The following is an 18,041-nucleotide window of genomic DNA, read 5'->3' on the forward strand; positions in this document are numbered from 1 at the left end:
GTGGGCAGGGCTGACGCGGCAAGCGACGGGACCGCGATGGGCCGTCAAAAAGACAAATCTTTGGTTAGAATTGGAATCATTGATTTAGATTCAGAGTTATTCCCGTTTTAAGATTTTTAATCTCATCCATTAAAAATGGAGGGGGACCAGTTGGGTGACGGACCAACCGGAAATGGCATCGAATGTTGCCCAATAGACGCTCCCAGACTATAGAGTGGTGCGCTCTTATCTGTTATCAAGCCAGTGATTCTCCGTCCTATAGGCGTCGGATGTAATTATTTGATAGGACGGAGATCTCCGCCAGCCGGAGTGTTAAAGTGTGTGTACAGTGTTCCCTGCAGGAGAAAGCTTTGGCATGGTTCTGGGCACGGGGGGAACCGAACATTTATAATGAATGAATTAATTAATTTGATTAATTAATGAGATTAATTTGTATTATTGCTCTTGTATTGCTATTGGAGACATTGGGGAGGTACTGGGGAGGCACTGGGCAGGCACTGGGGAGACACTGGGGAGGCACTGGGGAGACACTGGGGAGACACTGGGAAGGCACTGGGGAGGTACTGGGCAGACACTGGGGAGGCACTGGGGAGGCACTGGGGAGGCACTGGGCAGACACTGGGGAGACACTGCAGGCACTGAGGAGGTACTGGGGAGACACTGAGCAGACACTGGGGAGACACTGGGGGAGACACACGGTAATATTTTTCAAGATATTTTAAACACAAATTTATTTTCCAGACAAATGACCAATTTTTTTTTCATGATTTATCTTCCCCCATATCTTTTTTCACAAATTTTATTTAATTAGGCTACATTGTAAAAGTAGCGTTACTTTTCATGTAAAATGACCTAAATTCTGTGCAACAACTATAAACATGCTTTCTTGTTTAGAACCTAGCTTGAGTTAACAAAAATGTAAAAAAAAAAAAAAAAAGCTTTCTTTGATGGTGTAACTGCCGGTGACAGTTGCAATCATTTCTTTAGTTTGAAGTTTGTTGATTATTTATTTATTGTTTGTCTTATTTTGTTGTTTATTTGGATACTTCCTGTAATTTGGCATACTTTTACTTTGACACTTCCTGTTACCTACCCATATATAGCTGAAGCCTGTTAGCTTCACTCACCTCAGACCCATAGACTCATTTCACACAGCCAGAGTCGCCAGACTCCAGAGTGAGCAGAGGGAGAGAGCACCAGTGTGTGTGTGTTTGCACCAGACCACACGGTATGAAATGTTTGACTGTTTATGTGACTCTTATGTTTGTACTACTTATTGATTAAGCAGTGTTGAAGCCTGTGACATTTGCAGTTGTAGTGAACTTTTAGTGACTGAAGTTGTCTATTGTCTACAGTGCCTGTCCGTCACACTATGTGTAAATGTGACCATCGGTGACTGTTGATGTGCCCTGAGGTTCAAGTTGGTTATGCAGCCCTTTAGCACCCTCGATAAGCGGAGTGAGGTATACATGATTATTTATTTGTCTAGTTTCCATTTGGAGTATCATTCATGATTGTATTTGTTTGGTTTTCGTTTGGTTGTGGTACTTTTGGTTATTGTGCATTTTCCTTTGTTGTCTTATAATTGAAATGACTTGAGTTTTGTATCACTGTATTTATAATTGACCATAAATTAACCATTTTTATTGTTGATTGTACTACTGAAGTGACAAGTTTAATTCACAGATTTTAGTAGTGAAACTATTAAATTATTCGATTTTAACTGTATTAATTCTATCCTTATAGTTTTCACGCTGTTGGAACAAATAAACACATCCGTCGAGAGCACCCAAACTTGTCATTCTTTCATCAATCGAGGGGCAGCTACAGATGGCATCTTAGGATGGATGTAATAATAATAATAATAATAATAATAATAAAACTTTATTTGTATAGCACCTTTCATGACATGAAATGCAGCTCAAAGTGTTTTACAGAACAATGGAGAATAAAAGAAAAGCAAGGCAACGACAAAAAACAAGCAGTAATGCAATACAGTGAGGACATGAATAACAAAAAAAATAAAACATCAATTAAAAGCAATGTTGTAGAAGTGGGTCTTGTCTACAGAGGCTGCCTGACGAAGGTACAGTGGGAGCTTGTTCCATGCAGACGGCCCGTAGAAGCAAAAAGCTGCTTCCCCGTATTTTTTAGTTGCCATTTTTTAAGGCATGTAGACCTATTGGACAGTGCAGAAACATACCGTAATTGCCTTCCTTGATGTATTAATGAGCATCAACGACCATCACCTGGGCACACATACACACACAACTCCCCTCTGCAGGCCTCGACTACTGAAAGTGACTGCATGGAGTCAAGTTGGAGCACCAGAGGCGATGTGGACAGTAGGGCATTCATTAAAAAAAATTATGCATCGATTTCATTAACACAAGTCGATTCAGATTAGGAGAATGTAAAAAAAAAAAAGGGAAAAAAAAAAGTCTTCTATATTGTGTTCTGAAGGCCGGGCTGCTGTACTGCCACTAATGTTAAGGTTATATTTTGAATAGTGTTCTCGGGCTGCTGTGTGTGCCAAGTATGCCCTCTCTCCTGTTCTTTTCTGGTCTCTGTACAAGAGTGCGACGCACACTTGCGTGTGTGCCTGCACTGTTTAGTATTTTACTATTACATTTTTATGGTTCAATAATCAGCGCTTTGCCAAATAGATACATACACTGTGCCATATTGGAGAGGCCACTGCGTGCGCAGTGCTCTGTTTGACATGCTCCGTATTTGAGCCCCCTGTTAAAGTCCTCCCCCCCACCACATCATAAAACGATGCATCGACTCAACTTTGACTTTACTGTCTGACAAGTCGACTTGGAAAAATCTCAACTCGTTGATGCCCTAGTGGACAGGTTATAGTGGGTGGAGTTTACCTGTGGGGGCAGGGTGGAGCACCAGAGGGTGTAGTGGCGGTAGTTTCCCTTGGGGGACAGGGTGGAGCACCAGAGGGTGTAGTGGCGGTAGTTTACCTGTGGAGGCAGGGTGGAGCACCAGATGGTGTAGTGGCGGTAGTTTACCTGTGGAGGCAGGGTGGAGCACCAGAGGGTGTAATGGCGGTAGTTTACCTGTTGAGGCAGGGTGGAGCACCAAAGGCGATGTGGACAGCGATGTCAGGACGGTTGCAGCCATCACCTCCTTATCGGCATGACCTGAGGGCTTCCTGTCAAACACAACACAACTTCCTGTCAACATGACCTGAGGGCTTCCTGTCTAGTCTCGCGTTACCAGACTGTTGCCTCCGCGAATTACAAATGCTTCATCATACAGTCTGGGCCAACGGAAGAGCTGTCATGCGTAAAGCCAAATTCCAATATCCCAAATCTCGGCCACTCGCTCACTCACACTCGCTCACTCCAGCATGGTGGTGTTACGGTGAAATTGGTGACCTGCTGAACTATGTGCAAATCTTGCAGACATCACATAATGTCAGTGTCCGAATGAAAATCGTTGCAGTTTGTTCATTAGCAGAGTTCAACCTAGCGGTATTCAGGCCACATATTTAAAGACCTCCAATAGTTGTGTGAAGTCTACAAGATGGTAACATATTTCGGCAGGTCACAAATTTCACCATAATTTGCCATGCTGGAGTGTCCGAGTGGGAGTGAGCGAGTGGCCGAGATTTTGGGTATTGGAATTTGGCTTAAGCGATAAAACGGAAGTGGAGCCTCCTCGCCACTTCCGTTTCGTCTCGCGCACATTTATCCTAATATAAATAGAAAACATCTAAGCATATAGTATTTATAGAATATCTGTATGACGTTTCATTGACGTATGAGCTTGCATGATAATCGCATTCATGTACATAACTTTTTTTGTTGTCCTAGAACCCAGTGTTCCCGGAAGCAGACAAGTCAAGCTTTCTCTGAAGATCTTTCGTTGTCGCACATTCACAACAGAGAATTTTCAATAAATCATTCAAAAACGGCATTATCCCGTAGAGAATCCTATCAACTACATTGAAATGCCTTGGATCTGGCAAAGAGTTAAGAGTCTCTAGTCTAGAGCATGGATCGTTCTATAAAGCTTAGGCTAGTGGATCACAAACTGTAGAGCTCAAGACCCACAAGAGAAATTATCGTCTCCATATTTCAGGGGGGGGGGGGGGTAATGTAGCCAGGCAGACAGAAACAATCAGTCACACGGCACCGCAAGACTTCAGCTGGATCGCTCTCACACACACACACACACACACACACACACACACACACACACGTGCGCGTGCAAACGCGTGCATGTACATGAGCGCACGCTGAAACACGCTGCAGTCACTCATCACGTCTTCGACAGACACGCCTCGTTTTCTGTGAGAGATTACTGGTGTTGATGTGAGGCCTGACCGTAGATGCACTCTGGTACTGTGTGTGCGTGAGAGAGAGAGTGTGTGCATGCGTGTTCTTGTGTGCGTGAGGGAGAGCGCGTGCACTGCATGCGCGTGCGTGAGAGAGAGCGTGTGCGTGCGTGTGTGTTCTTGTGTCTACATGTTTGTGTGTTCTGCCCAATCATCTTGTGTCCAGTCAGTTTAACCCATTTAGCCCCGAGACCAGATTCTACAAAATGTCTTCTAAACCTATGTTTCTATGTCAGTCGTTCTAAACCTATGTTTCTATGTCAGTCATTCTAAACCTATGTTTCTATGTCAGTCGTTCTAAACCTATGTTTCTATGTCAGTCGTTCTAAACCTATGTTTCTTGGTCAGTCGTTCTAAACCTATGTTTCTATGTCAGTCGTTCTAAACCTATGTTTATATGTCAGTCGTTCTAAACCTATGTTTCTATGTCAGTCGTTCTAAACCTATGTTTCTATGTCAGTCGTTCTAAACCTATGTTTCTATGTCAGTCGTTCTAAACCTATGTTTATATGTCAGTCGTTCTAAACCTATGTTTCTTGGTCAGTCGTTCTAAACCTATGTTTCTATGTCAGTCGTTCTAAACCTTTTCTATGTCAAAGACCCCCAAAAGATATGTAATTGGCCACCGACCCCTTAAAAAAAATAAAAATGAGATCTACAACCTCATAGCGCGGCACAACACCACAAAAAAGTATTTCCTCACAATACTTCTCAAATGCTATACTGTACTTAAGTTGTGGAGACATATGCAAGTGACCATGTGCACACAATTCAATTCATTTCAAAGGGCTTTATTGGCATGAGAAAACATACGTTTACATTGCCAAAGCACACACACACACACACACACACACGGACGCACACGTAAGTTGTGGAGACATATGTCCTTGCACGTAGTAACGCATGCGCGCACACACACACACACACACACACACACACACACACACACACACACACACACACACACACACACACACACACACACACACACACACAGGACAACAGATGACCAGATTAGCGGTGTCCAGTGTCCAGTCGGCTCATTAATATTCATGTCCTGTAAACTGCATCTCTATTATTCATGTTGTACTGTTACACTCGTTAGTTTCATCATTGATTTGGATGTCCTGCCGAACACGCACCACCGGGCCATTATCAGCTGGACCATGTTAAAACTCATTGATTGCTAATGACAAAAATACGTATATATTTTTGTTTTGAGGGGTGCTAGCCCCTCCTATAAACAGCTATAGTGTAGATTGTGAGGGGTGCTAGCCCCTCCTATAAACAGCTATAGTGTAGATGATGAGGGGTGCTAGCCCCCCCTATAAACCGCTATAGTGTAGATTCTGTCTGAACACACACATTACATGCCATTGACAATGAATGTAGAATTTACGTCCATATGTGTCTGAGCAAATCGGCTGTCGGTGTGTCAGTCGGAGGAAACCCTTGGCCAATAAGAGACCAACATTCTTTCATGATCGTGGTTTAAAAATGTATGCCTTCAAAATAAGAGGATGCACAGAAAAGACATGGGGGAAGAATGAATGAATGAATGAATGAATGAATGGTGAGGTGAAGTTTGTGCCCCTCCTATGCACGGCTTTGTCTGTGTGTGTACCACAAATGTGATGATTTGATTGGCCGAGCACAGAATATGATGATATGATGTATGATGATTATAGCGCCCCTCACTTCACATGAGTGTGATTTTTTCCCACTTAGCCCTGCTACTGCCAAGCCTACCACCAGACATCCCACACAAATGCAAGCGACCATGTGCACACACACACACACACACACGCACACGCGCGCACACACACACACACACACACACACACACCATCAACTTTGTACAGTGTATTTTTCATTATGTTAGTCATACATGTCCCTGAAGACCCCTCACTCCCCCCCGCTGCTGGTTTCCTGACATTGAACTGTTTCTCGGCTGCAGGGCCGACCGAGCGTGCGCGCACACACACTTGCACACGCACGCACGCACACACACTTTACCATGTGGGTGTCTTTTGCTGACTTTGCAATCAGCTGACCGACTGGGCGAGATATTTTAGCTCACCTACAGTAGGTCTGCGTTCTTGAATTTTTGAACGATACGAACCTTTACTTGTAACAGAGTAGTTCTAGACTGCAGTATTGATACTGGTTAGGCCTGAGGACGATTCTACAAATGTCTTCTAAAATCACAACAGTTTTCTGATAAACCTATGTTTCTGTATCAGCGGTTCTCAAACAATTTCATGTCAAGGAGCCCCAGGAAAAGAAATTGGCCGCATCTGAAAATATGTTGTTTCAAGGGACCCCCCCTCCATTTTCACGATTTAAAAAAAATAGCTAAAGTATAACGTATAATGATGCTTAAAACACCAAAAGGAGTTCCTGTCCTGAATGGGTTAAATAACATATATATATTCTTTTCTACATCATGTCACTTCGTCATTCGGAGAACAATGTATCGGCTTCTTCCTTCCTTCCTTCTTCTGTAACCTCGGTTACTTCTGCACTTTCACATCTATGTTTGTGGGTGTTGTGATTTATTTTTTAAGTTGAGATAAGCTCAGCGGCCTTGAGGTTAGAGTGTCCGCCCTGAAACTGGGAGGCCAGGGTTCGATCCCCGGCCGGGTCATACCAAAGACTGTAAAAATAGGACCCAATGCCTCCCTGCTTGGCACTCAGCATCAAGGGTTGGATTGGGGGGGTCAGTCCCTGCTTGGCGCTCAGCATCCATTTTTTTCAGAAAAAAAAAAAAGGATTTAGAAGCCTTGTTTTAAGAATCGTCCTCAGGTCTAAATGGGTTAATAGGCTAATAATAATATCACTGGCTGAGCACGCATGGTGTTCCGACCACCGATACAATGCCATTAATTTGTCACACACGTGTGCAACATGGGGTTGGCAGAGATTGAGAGAAAAGAATGACTCCCCCGTGCATCAATATGACGTCATTACAAACAAAAAAAGAAAATAACCCCACCCCCCCACACACAATTCAAACTGGTGACAATTTGAATCTTGATTAAATTGGGATAATCATGATAATCAGGGCGTGTAGAGAAAAGAAGAACATGAAGGATGGTTGTAAGATAATCGACACAACAAGAGCCTTCAGTCATTCACTAATGAACTGAAGAGGAGAAGAGAATCAAACCGAAATAGACTGGAAGTCAAAAAATGAGTAAAAATATATATTTTTCATTATTTGTCTTGGAAAATAAATTGTGTTCAAGATCATATGGTGAACCTAGATTCATCATTCTAGGTCCTAGAATGATGAATTTGAGTGAATGGTGGGTGGAGTGACTCGGTATGAAAACGGATGAGCACCACTGACATATATAACATAGGGTTTTTCAGAAAACTCAGGTCTAAAATGGGTTAGACCTGCAGGCATCTGAATGAATAGGATGACAGCGCATCTGAACCGTAGGACGCCATTATAAACAGCTGACAGCAACAGGGCAGGAAATAGAGGCGAGGGAATGTGTACACCATGTACTTTATATATCACACACACGGACGCACCCAAGAACATGGGCACTCACACACACACACACACACACACACACACACACACACAGGAATGTGTACAGTTAAAACAGTATGTACATCATAACGCACGCACATACTCATAGTCCTGTTAAAAAAAAATCAAAATTGCCTAATCACATTAAATTGAGATTTCTTTAAATTAAGAAGCCTAAAAAGGCAAACTCATGAAAATCATTAAACATGTTATTCATGTGTTCCCATGTGTTTCATGGTAAAAGACACATCGATGTGAGCTTGTAGATCTTCTATTTTCAGAGTGCAACCAAACTGACCAAAAAGGACTTGTCTTTTAGTCCTACTGGATCTCTTCTTCTCCCTCTCTAACTGTTTTTTATTTGTTGACGGAATTGAAAATCTATTCATGCAAGTCTTATAGTCTTAGTTGTCATAGCTTAGATTTGTTTGCTTTTCGTCAGTGAAAAAAAACGTATAGTCGACGAACATTTTTGCGTCATAGTTTTGGTCGACACTGGTACATCATGTACCTTATCGCATGCACGCACACGCACGCACACGCACACGCACATGCACATGCACATGCACATGCACACGCACTTGCACACACACACACACACACAGTGAGACAGATCATGTCTGGCTAACAAAGCTTCTCTCTCTCTCTCTCATCAGAGAAGGGAACATGTGTTTTAGAAATGTGCTGATGAAAAAGCCTCGCCCAAGGGGCTATCTGTCTCTGTTGGAAATGCTCAGTGTGTCTGTCTGTCTGTCTGTGTGTGCCTGTGTGCGTGCGTGCGTGCATGCCTGCATGCTGGCATCCAGACAAGAGTGGGAGAGAGAAAGAGAGTATTTTTTTTACAAACGCATGTATTTAGGTTAGTACAACACAACGTGATAGTTTATGAGGATAGATGACATTTGTTGGCCAGCGTGTGTGTTTGTGTGTGCATGTGTGCGTGCGTGTGTGTGCATAATTTAACTCTCCCACCTGCATAGGTCAAATAACAACCTCCATGAGACACACACACACTTCCAGTCAACTGGCCCTCAAAGTGAACTATAGTGGCCCTCTAGAGTGAGTGTGGAACTATAGGGCCCTCTGGAGTGAGTGTGGAACTATAGGGCCCTCTGGAGTGAGTGTGGAACTATAGTGGCCCTCTGGAGTGAGTGTGGAACTATAGGGCCCTCTGGAGTGAGGGTGGAAATATAGTGGCCCTCTGGAGTGAGGGTGGAACTATAGTGGCCCTCTGGAGTGAGGGTGGAACTATAGGGCCCTCTGGAGTGAGTGTGGAACTATAGTGGCCCTCTGGAGTGAGTGTGGAACTATAGGGCACTCTGGAGTGAGTGTGGAACTATAGTGGCCCTCTAGAGTGAGTGATGAACTATAGGGCCCTCTGGAGTGAGTGTGGAAATATAGGGCCCTCTGGAGTGAGTGTGGAAGACAATGACATGTACTGTTTTTCTTTTGGTCCCCAATCCTCCTCTGCCTCGACACAATGACCCCCCCCCCCCGACAGGCAGTGTGACACATATCTGCTTCCAGGAAGACCCACAGTAGACCTCTAGCAGCGTGCCAGAATGGAGCTGTGTGTGTGTGTGTGTGTGTGTGTGTGTGTGTGTGTGTGTGTGTGTGTGTGTGTGTGTGTGTGGCTGCGAGTGCGCCAGCGTGTGCACGTTTGTGTGTATGTAGGGGGAGTATTCTGCTAAACAGATTGGAGGGTCTGCCAGACAGGTGGGCTAAACGTGCAGTGCACACACACACACACGCACACACACACAGTAGGAGCAGGGTTGTCGACGGGACTACACAATGCTGTGTGTGTGTGTGTGTGTGTGTGTGTGTGTGTGTGTGTGTGTGTAGCGATCCTTAAGAATGGCAAAAAATGGCGTTCATAAAATCACTGTCCTCACAAGCGTAATAATACTATAATAACAACAACAACAATAATAATAATAGTTGTCAATGTGCTGCACATGAACATGACATAGCATCCAGGTGATAGGTCAATGCGCTATGGCATGGGGGGGATGGGGGGAGGGCTGTGTTAAATATAGAGGGGAGGGTCCGTGCCCCAGACATCTCCCCAGCGACACAGAGAGGGAACCCTGCTCGGTTACGTATCGGTTACACATCTCGTGCTAAATATAGAAATATGCCATTGTATGACTGTTTGTGTGCCGGATGGCCTCCTGACCCAAAATAAGCCAACTTACAACAAGCTCACAAGGCAGGTTAATGTAGATAAAAACAACGGCCTATTTTCGGCTTAAAAAGTAGCCCGATTCAGTCGTTGTCATAACGAGCTTCATTCATACAAGAGGTCGTTGCGAGGAAACAATCTGATTGGTTGAAACAGCCATCTAGCCGTGCTTAATCATACTATAATTCAGTCAATGTCTGTGTGTGTGTGTCTGTCTGTCTGTGTGTCACTGTGACTGCCGTAGCTTCTCACTGCCTGCACTAGTGAGGCCTTTAACCTTGAACTGGAGAATCTGGATTGGTCCGATGTGCTCAGGAGCTCACTAGTCGAAGAAGCATGGCTTGGCTTTAAAACCAAATTTACATCAGTACTAAACATCATGGCTCCTTTGAGAACCGTCAGGGTCAAAACCCGCTCGGAGCCATGGATGAATTCGGACATACTGACTGCAATGAAAGCCAGAGACAACAAATGCTCTGAACTTCTTAAATGCAAGTCCAAACTAGCCAAGTGCAAGCGCTTCGACAGTGATCTCCAAACCAAACTGTGCAACCTAAAAGCCCAGTGTAACAAGCTAAGAAACAGTGTAATTGCCATGACCAAATCAGCCAAATGTAACTTTATCAATGATAAAGCCGAGGAAATCAAAAACAATCCTCGGGAGCTATGGAAGTTACTAAACAATCAACTAGGCTGTGGTCGGAAACTAAAAACCAGGTTTACTAACATAAACATCAAATCGAATAACACCCTCATCACTGACAAACTCGATGTAGCCAACCACTTGAACATCTTCTTTACAAACATTGCAACAAAGCTGGTTAGCAAATTGCCCTCCCACTCTGGGCGTTTTGGTGTAGAGCACATCAAAGCCTTCTACAAAAACCTTGGTGTTTGTAAAGATGATTTTAAATGACAATGGTAACAACCGAGGAGGTACTTAAAAAACTGAGTGCCCTCCAACCCCACAAGGCCACTGGCCATGACAATATTCCCTCCAAATTTCTCAGAGACTCAGCCTTTTCCATAGCTCCAGTCATCACCCACATAGTTAACCTCTCCATCAAACAGGGACAGGTCCCCCAAGATTTTAAACTGGCCAAAGTAACCCCCTTGTACAAAAAAGGGAGTAAATTAGAACCCGGCAACTACCGCCCTATTTCTATTCTAAGCTCCACCTCGAAAGTGATGGAAAAAATAGTCTATGAACAGGTTGAAAAGTATCTTGCCTCTAATAAATTGCTGTACGAGTTCCAATCTGGTTTCAGAACATCCCACTCCACTGACACATGCCTCCTCTATTTGAGCGATCACATCAAACACGAGGTGGATGCTGGAAAATACTGCGGCATGGTCATGCTGGACCTCCAAAAGGCTTTTGACACCGTGAACCACTCCATACTGGTTAACAAGCTTAAAGCTATTGGTTTTGATAGCACATCAGTGAGCTGGATGCAATCCTACCTGGAGGGGAGAGAACAGATGGTGGAGGTGAACGGAACACTGTCCCCTCCCCTCCCAGTGAGCTGTGGCGTCCCACAAGGAAGCATACTAGGGCCTTTACTGTTCCTAATTTATGTTAACGACATGACTTCAGCTTGTGACTGCAACTTGTTCCTGTTCGCAGATGACAAGGCACTGCTGGTCTCGGACAGGAACAAACTGCAGGTTGAAAAGACCCTCAGCTCTGAACTCGGTAGAATCTGCACCTGGCTCGCTGATAACAAACTATCCTTACACCTGGAAAAAACTGAATCCATCCTCTTCGGATCAAATAGTAAACTCAGCAAGGCAGATGGCTTCTTGGTTAGAGTGGGTGACAATATTATCACACGAAAAGATGAAATTACCTACCTAGGTTCCATCCTGGAGGCCAATCTTTCCGGTGATAAAATGGCCACCAACGTAATAAAAAAAGTCAATCAAAGAACAAGATTTCTTTACAGGATCTCCTCACTGGTCAGCAAAAACACCTTGAAGACCTTAACAGGAGCCCTCGTACAAAGTTTCTTTGACTATGCATCCACCTCTTGGTACCACAGCACCTCAAAGGCCCTTAAAACAAGGCTCCAGACCTCCCAAAACAAACTGGTCAGGCTCCTACTTGGCCTCACCCCCCGAACCCACCTCACCCCTGCCCACTTTGACAGGCTGGGATGGCTTAGGGTCGACGACAGAGTACAGCATCTTGCAATGGGTCTGGTCCACAAGATTCGATACACCACCAAGATACCCATGTACCTGTCTAAATACTTCCTTAATGTAAACGAAGTCCACACCCACAACACCAGAGGGAGTGCAACAAACCATGTACAACCCAGATTCGGCACAAACAAGGGACTAAATTATTTTCGCTCCTATGCCACCAAAATGTGGAACGCCCTACCAACAGTCATTAAGACATGTGAATCCCTTGACTCCTTCAAAACCGCTCTCAAAGGGCACCTACGGATGGCTGCAATTCGAAACTGGCCTCTGTAAAATCTGAATCCCCCCCCCATTTTCCCTCACTGTATATTGTATCTTTTCCCTTTTTTGCTTCCCATATAATGAATTCCTGTTCTGTACTTTAGCTACATAGAAATGTCTATTTGTATGTCTCTAAATGTCTGTATGTCTTTAAATGTTTTGATGAATTGAACAATGTGGACCCTGTTGTAAACAAGTGTAATGCTTAATTGGGTCGTCCACTCACAGTTGACAGTCTTTGTATTGAGTTTGTGCTTAAAATGTACTGTAAATTCTACAAACTGTTAATAAATATTTCAATCAATCAATCAAAAGCACCAATCACTCCCACTTTTCACACAGGCATGGACCATAATAATATGCAGGTCTAATGAAGCCCTTTTTTCGATTTGACACATTAATGATTAATAATTAATTTATTAGTGAATTAAAAATGCGAAAACGCACCCAGGGCGCAGTACCCCCCGCGGCCACAAGGGGGAGGGATTGATTGATTGATTGAAATATTTATTAACAGTTTGCAGAATTTACAGTACATTTCAAGCACAAACTCAATACAGGGGGGATATCTCACAACAGGTAAGGGCTAGTAACAGTAAAGCACACCCTCTCGTGTAATATTGCTTAATTATAAGATAGCACCATTTCTGTCTATACTAGTCTGCACTGTGTCTCAGAGGAGGGCTGTGGACAGTTCAGAAACCTGTTTACTCACTCTGTGTCTCAGAAGACGACTGTGGACAGTTCAGAAACATGTCCACTCGCTCTGTGTCTCAGAGGAGAGCTGTGGACAGTTCAGAAACCTGTCCACTTGCCCTGTGTCTCATGTCCAATCACTCTGGCTGTGTCTCAGAGGAGAGCTGTGGACAGTCCAGAAACCGGCTTGTGATTTAGGTAGTCCTGACCACTATTTGTCAAACAGTCGACTAATCGAGACATGATTGGCCAAAATAGTTCATTTTTAATTTGTTATAATAATTAACTAATAGTTTGCCAAGAATAGGATATAATCAGGATGTATTGAGGGAAACCAAGCAAGTATGTCAATCAGACATTAAGCACCCCCCACAGCCCAAATGGAATGATCCGATTCATGTTACGTGATCAGTCTGTATTTTCCGACTATATAAATTGTCACAGTCAGGGACAGGGCTACTAGCAGGCCAGCAGTGGATGTTTTAAACTTGTTTTTCACAGTTAGTCATCAATGCTCAGCTCAGAACAATGGCTTTCTGTTTCAGCGTGCTCGGGCGCACGCGCACACACACACACACACACACACACACACGTGCGCACGTACACGCACGCACACATGCACGCAGTTTCAGCGTGCTAACTTTCCAGGAAGAGACAAGCCGCGGTTTCTATCATTTTGGAATCCCCCCCCCATCGATGATGTCACTTGTAGGCAGGTTTCACAGCCCTCCTCTGAGACACATGAGAGAGCATTGAAAATAAGTACTTCTTTGGAATAACGTGTTCCTTCCACGCACTACGTCCAACCGGGGAAACTTCCCCCCCTGTCAGGTGAGAAAAGAAGCAGCTTGGACTCCTCATGCATAGAAGGAAGAATGAGTTCAAGTCCGTTGCTCTCCCCAGATTGGCAGATGAAGTGTATAGAAGTGATAGTATTGGTAAAAAAAAAGAAACTAGAAAAAGTGCCCTTCTGGGCACAGGTCTCCACCAGGTTATCCACAGATCCGTGCAGTTAGAGGTAAAAACACTTTTCGGCCAGTTATAGCGCCACCTTGAGGCTGAGTTGAAATTGTTCATGTGGCATTTTGTCCTCGGCCTAGTGGGAATGTGGGTGCACAATTTCACGGAAATCACGCGATGTGTTCATGATTTGCAGCATTTTGTTTGAAACTGAGCACTCCTGTGAACTTTGGAAGCCAATCTTAACCAATCAGGATGGAGTGTGATAAATCTGAAAGACCCGTTTCGTTGAATGGCTCTAGAGAGACTGTGTACCAATTTGCGTGATGTTTGGACAAAATTTGTAGGTGTACTGTGCAAAAACTTGTTTTGCACAAAGCGGCCTCCTGGTGGCGCTATAACAGGCCGTTCTGGAAAGTTTGGGGCAGAGGTTCATGGTTGGCATCCAGGGAGTGTGTGTGCAAAATATGGCATCGACCGGGTTAACGGTGGCCGAGATTAGCTGTTCACGGACACACGGACACACGGACACACGGACACACGGACACACGGACGGACACACGGACGGACGGAGTGCAAAACATACTCTCCCCACATGCCTTCGGCCTGGTGGAGACAAAAAAGGAAAGCACACCGTCTCTTTCGTGTTAAACCTCATATGTCCAAATGTGTTAAGGATTCAAATTAAACAAAATTAGCAGATCTACAAGCTCAAAACGCGTTGCTCACCGTCACATTTCCAGCTTGTAGATCTGCTACTTTTGATGCTCTTGTGCAGTCTCTCTCTCTCTCTCTCTCTCCCCTCTCTCTCCCCTCTCTCTCTCTCTCTCTCTCTCTCTCTCTCTCTCTCGCCAAAGGGGTGTGTCCACCTCATCCGAAGCCAAGACCATCACAGGGCCTAATGAGTGAGAACGTATAAGTTGTGCGTGCATGCGTGATGCGCGCGTGCATGCATGTGTGTAGACTCCACAGACTTGAAACATTCCAGACTACTAAGATTTTATGGAAGATGCTTCTGAACACATTGCTAGTCTGACCACTTCAAACGCTCTAATCTAGTGCTGCACCATTCTTGCTGAAACGTGAATGTCCATTTTCCTCCGGAGGATGAGATCATGATTCTCACACCTTTCTCTTTTTTTCCCCCACAAACAAATATTTATTATATGTGGCCAAATTTGACTGAGGGACTGCCATTGGATTTTATTTTTAATTTTTCGTTTCTTTCATGTCATGTGAAAGCAGGGAATCATAGCTTCAAATTGACATATTGGTTGTTCAGTTTGACCCACCAGTTTGGGAGATTATGGCTTATAGAGTATAATGTCTTGCAGAGAAACAGTGAGTTGAGAAAACAGGCTTGAAAGGTTCACTTCTGTGGTCTCTAACATTACACCTAGCTGCATGTTTAAGCATTTATTTCATGTGACGATTTCAGCCCTGACAATTATTTCAGACATGCTCTATGTGAAGAGTCTGCCTGCACGTGTTCTTAACTAAAAAAGAAAGAAAAAAAGTTTTTCTCCTCTGGTGAAAAGCTGGAATTTGCATGATGGCAGGCTCTCAGTCAAATCTGGTCACATATGTAGTTGCTAAACATTACTACGTTAAAATTGTGTCACCATGGAGCCATAACTACTGTGGCTTTAAACGGACAACATCAAAGCGCTCGACTTAAACCTTAAAGTATCTCTCTTGTATAGCAAAAACACAAGAGTAACTAAAATGAACTGGACACCATTCTGGTGTCTGAATCTACTCTAATCTTAACCCATTTAGACCTGACCTGAAATGACAAAATGTCTTCTAAATTCTGACAGTTTTCTGAAAAACCTCATGTTTCTATATCAGTGGTGCTCAATATTTCATGTCAAGGACCCCAAAAATATATGTAATAGGCCGCCGACCCCCATCTGAAAATATGTTGTTCCAAGGACCCTAACCAGAAGCAAAGATTTGAGTTAAAAACGTTTGCTGTGAGATAATATGTATTAAAAGATATGCGCCACATTTTCACGATTTTTCTAAAATAGCAGACAAGCTCGAGCTTGTAGATCTGCTATTTTTCAATCTAGCTAATGCTTCAAACACCAGAATGGGTATAAACCTCTCTTAAAGTATCTGTCTTGTATAGCAAAAGAACAAGAGTAACTCAAATTAACTGGACACCATTCTGGCTCACATTTGAGATCCCATATAGGTGTCTAGATCTCCATCTTTCATCAATCTAGAGCTCCATCTTTCATCACTACTACTCTAACCTTAAAATAATAACCAAAAATAGCAGATCAACAACAAGGCTGTGGCGTGGTCTATTTTGGCTGCTTCCATAGAAGACATCATGCTGTGTTCAGTGGAGTCCACATAATCCACATGACTGGGAGATCAGCTGACCGAGAACTGTAATCCTTGATAAACACCGGACTGAAGTAGTGATGAAACATATGGATCAAACAGCTGAACTGATCGCTCGCTCAAACGCTCGCATGCACGCACGTACGCATGTACGCACGGCGTTAATAGAAGATTTAGAGAACGGCTTAATCACACGTGGACGTAAGTCGGGCTGGGTCACCTGAGTGAGGGGTATGATGTTGGGAGACCCGAAACCATGAAGCCCAACCAACCCACGGTCAGGCCTTTAGGAGGGCCATTCAAGCCTCAAGCGGAGCCTGCGGCACCACCAAGGACAAGGTGGAGCCTGCGGAACCATTGCGGCTTTGGAATCCACCATTCCTGAATAAAGTGCCTGGTGCTGGGACTCTGGTGCAACGCACAGGGGCTGGACCTGGTGAGAGCAGGAGTGGACCTGGTGAGACATAGGAGGGGCCCGGACAGGAGTCAACCCACAGAGCCTAGTCCTTCCACGTGCCAGAATGGTACCTCCCAGTCCCGGCAGAGTAGTTCAGGAGGAACAGATTGTGTGGCCCTGGTTTTTCCCTAATGGGACTGATCGAGGGTAGCTAGTAGCTACTGCATGGGACATAAGTCGGGACTTGATCACCCCGGCTGGGTCACCTGAGTGAGGGGTATGATCTTGGGAGACCCGAAACCCAGATGACCTTGGGATACATCACTGAGGATATGTCCCAGGTGCATCCATGCAATGTATATATATTTGTTTTACATTAAAGGTGAGGTAGTACTTATAAAAAAGGTTGAGAACCAATGGCCTAGTTAGTCAGAGAATATTGTCAGAATAATGTCAAATCTGGGACTACATCTCTGACCAAGAATGTTCTTTCACCAATGTGTTTGTAAAGGTGTCTACTAAACTGAAAGTTGGGGCATCAGCAACAAACATTATAAGGCAAAATGTTCTAAATGTCATTGTACTTTAAGTAGCATGTGACGTGTCAAACTAGGGTATTTTAATGATTCTGAATCCATTCCAAGCATTAGTTTGGTGACTACAGATATGTTAGTAGACACCTTTACAAACACATCGGTGAAGAACATTCTTGGTAAGAAATGTATTCCCAGATTGAATTAATATCTTCTGACTATACTGTAAGTGTATGCTGTGTGCACTGCACTGGCACTCCAAGACTGAAAATAGTGGAACAAAAAGTAGTAAAATTTGTTATAGAGTTGTTGAAATAACACCTAGACATACAACATTCTCTCTCTCTCTCTCTTTCTCTCTCACTCTCTTGTGTGTTACAATAGACAATGTAGGGCCTTGAAGCCCACCATAGGTTTCTTGAGGTTTTTGGCCCTGGCCCGGTGGTTTGTGTGTGTGTGTGTGTGTGTGTGTGTGTGTGTGTGTGTGTGTGTGTGTGTGTGTGTGTGTGTGTGTGTGTGTGTGTGTGTGTGTGTGTGTGTGTGTGTGT

At 44.0% G+C, this 18,041-nt stretch overlaps 1 protein-coding gene across 2 annotated transcripts in view; it reads right to left on the reverse strand.

Moving 5' to 3' along the window:
* Window positions 1-18,041, reverse strand: part of slc2a4rg (SLC2A4 regulator) — a 70,594-nt gene that overhangs the window by 16,997 nt on the left and 35,556 nt on the right. For both annotated transcript variants that reach the window (XM_083768538.1, XM_083768537.1), the window contains exon 3: window positions 3,072-3,166. In XM_083768538.1, the coding sequence (XP_083624664.1) occupies window positions 3,072-3,166 (95 nt within the window). The remainder of the gene's footprint in view (window positions 1-3,071; window positions 3,167-18,041) is intronic.

Source organism: Protomyctophum parallelum, assembly GCF_964188405.1.
Source record: "Protomyctophum parallelum genome assembly, chromosome: 7".
Lineage (NCBI taxonomy): Eukaryota > Metazoa > Chordata > Actinopteri > Myctophiformes > Myctophidae > Protomyctophum > Protomyctophum parallelum.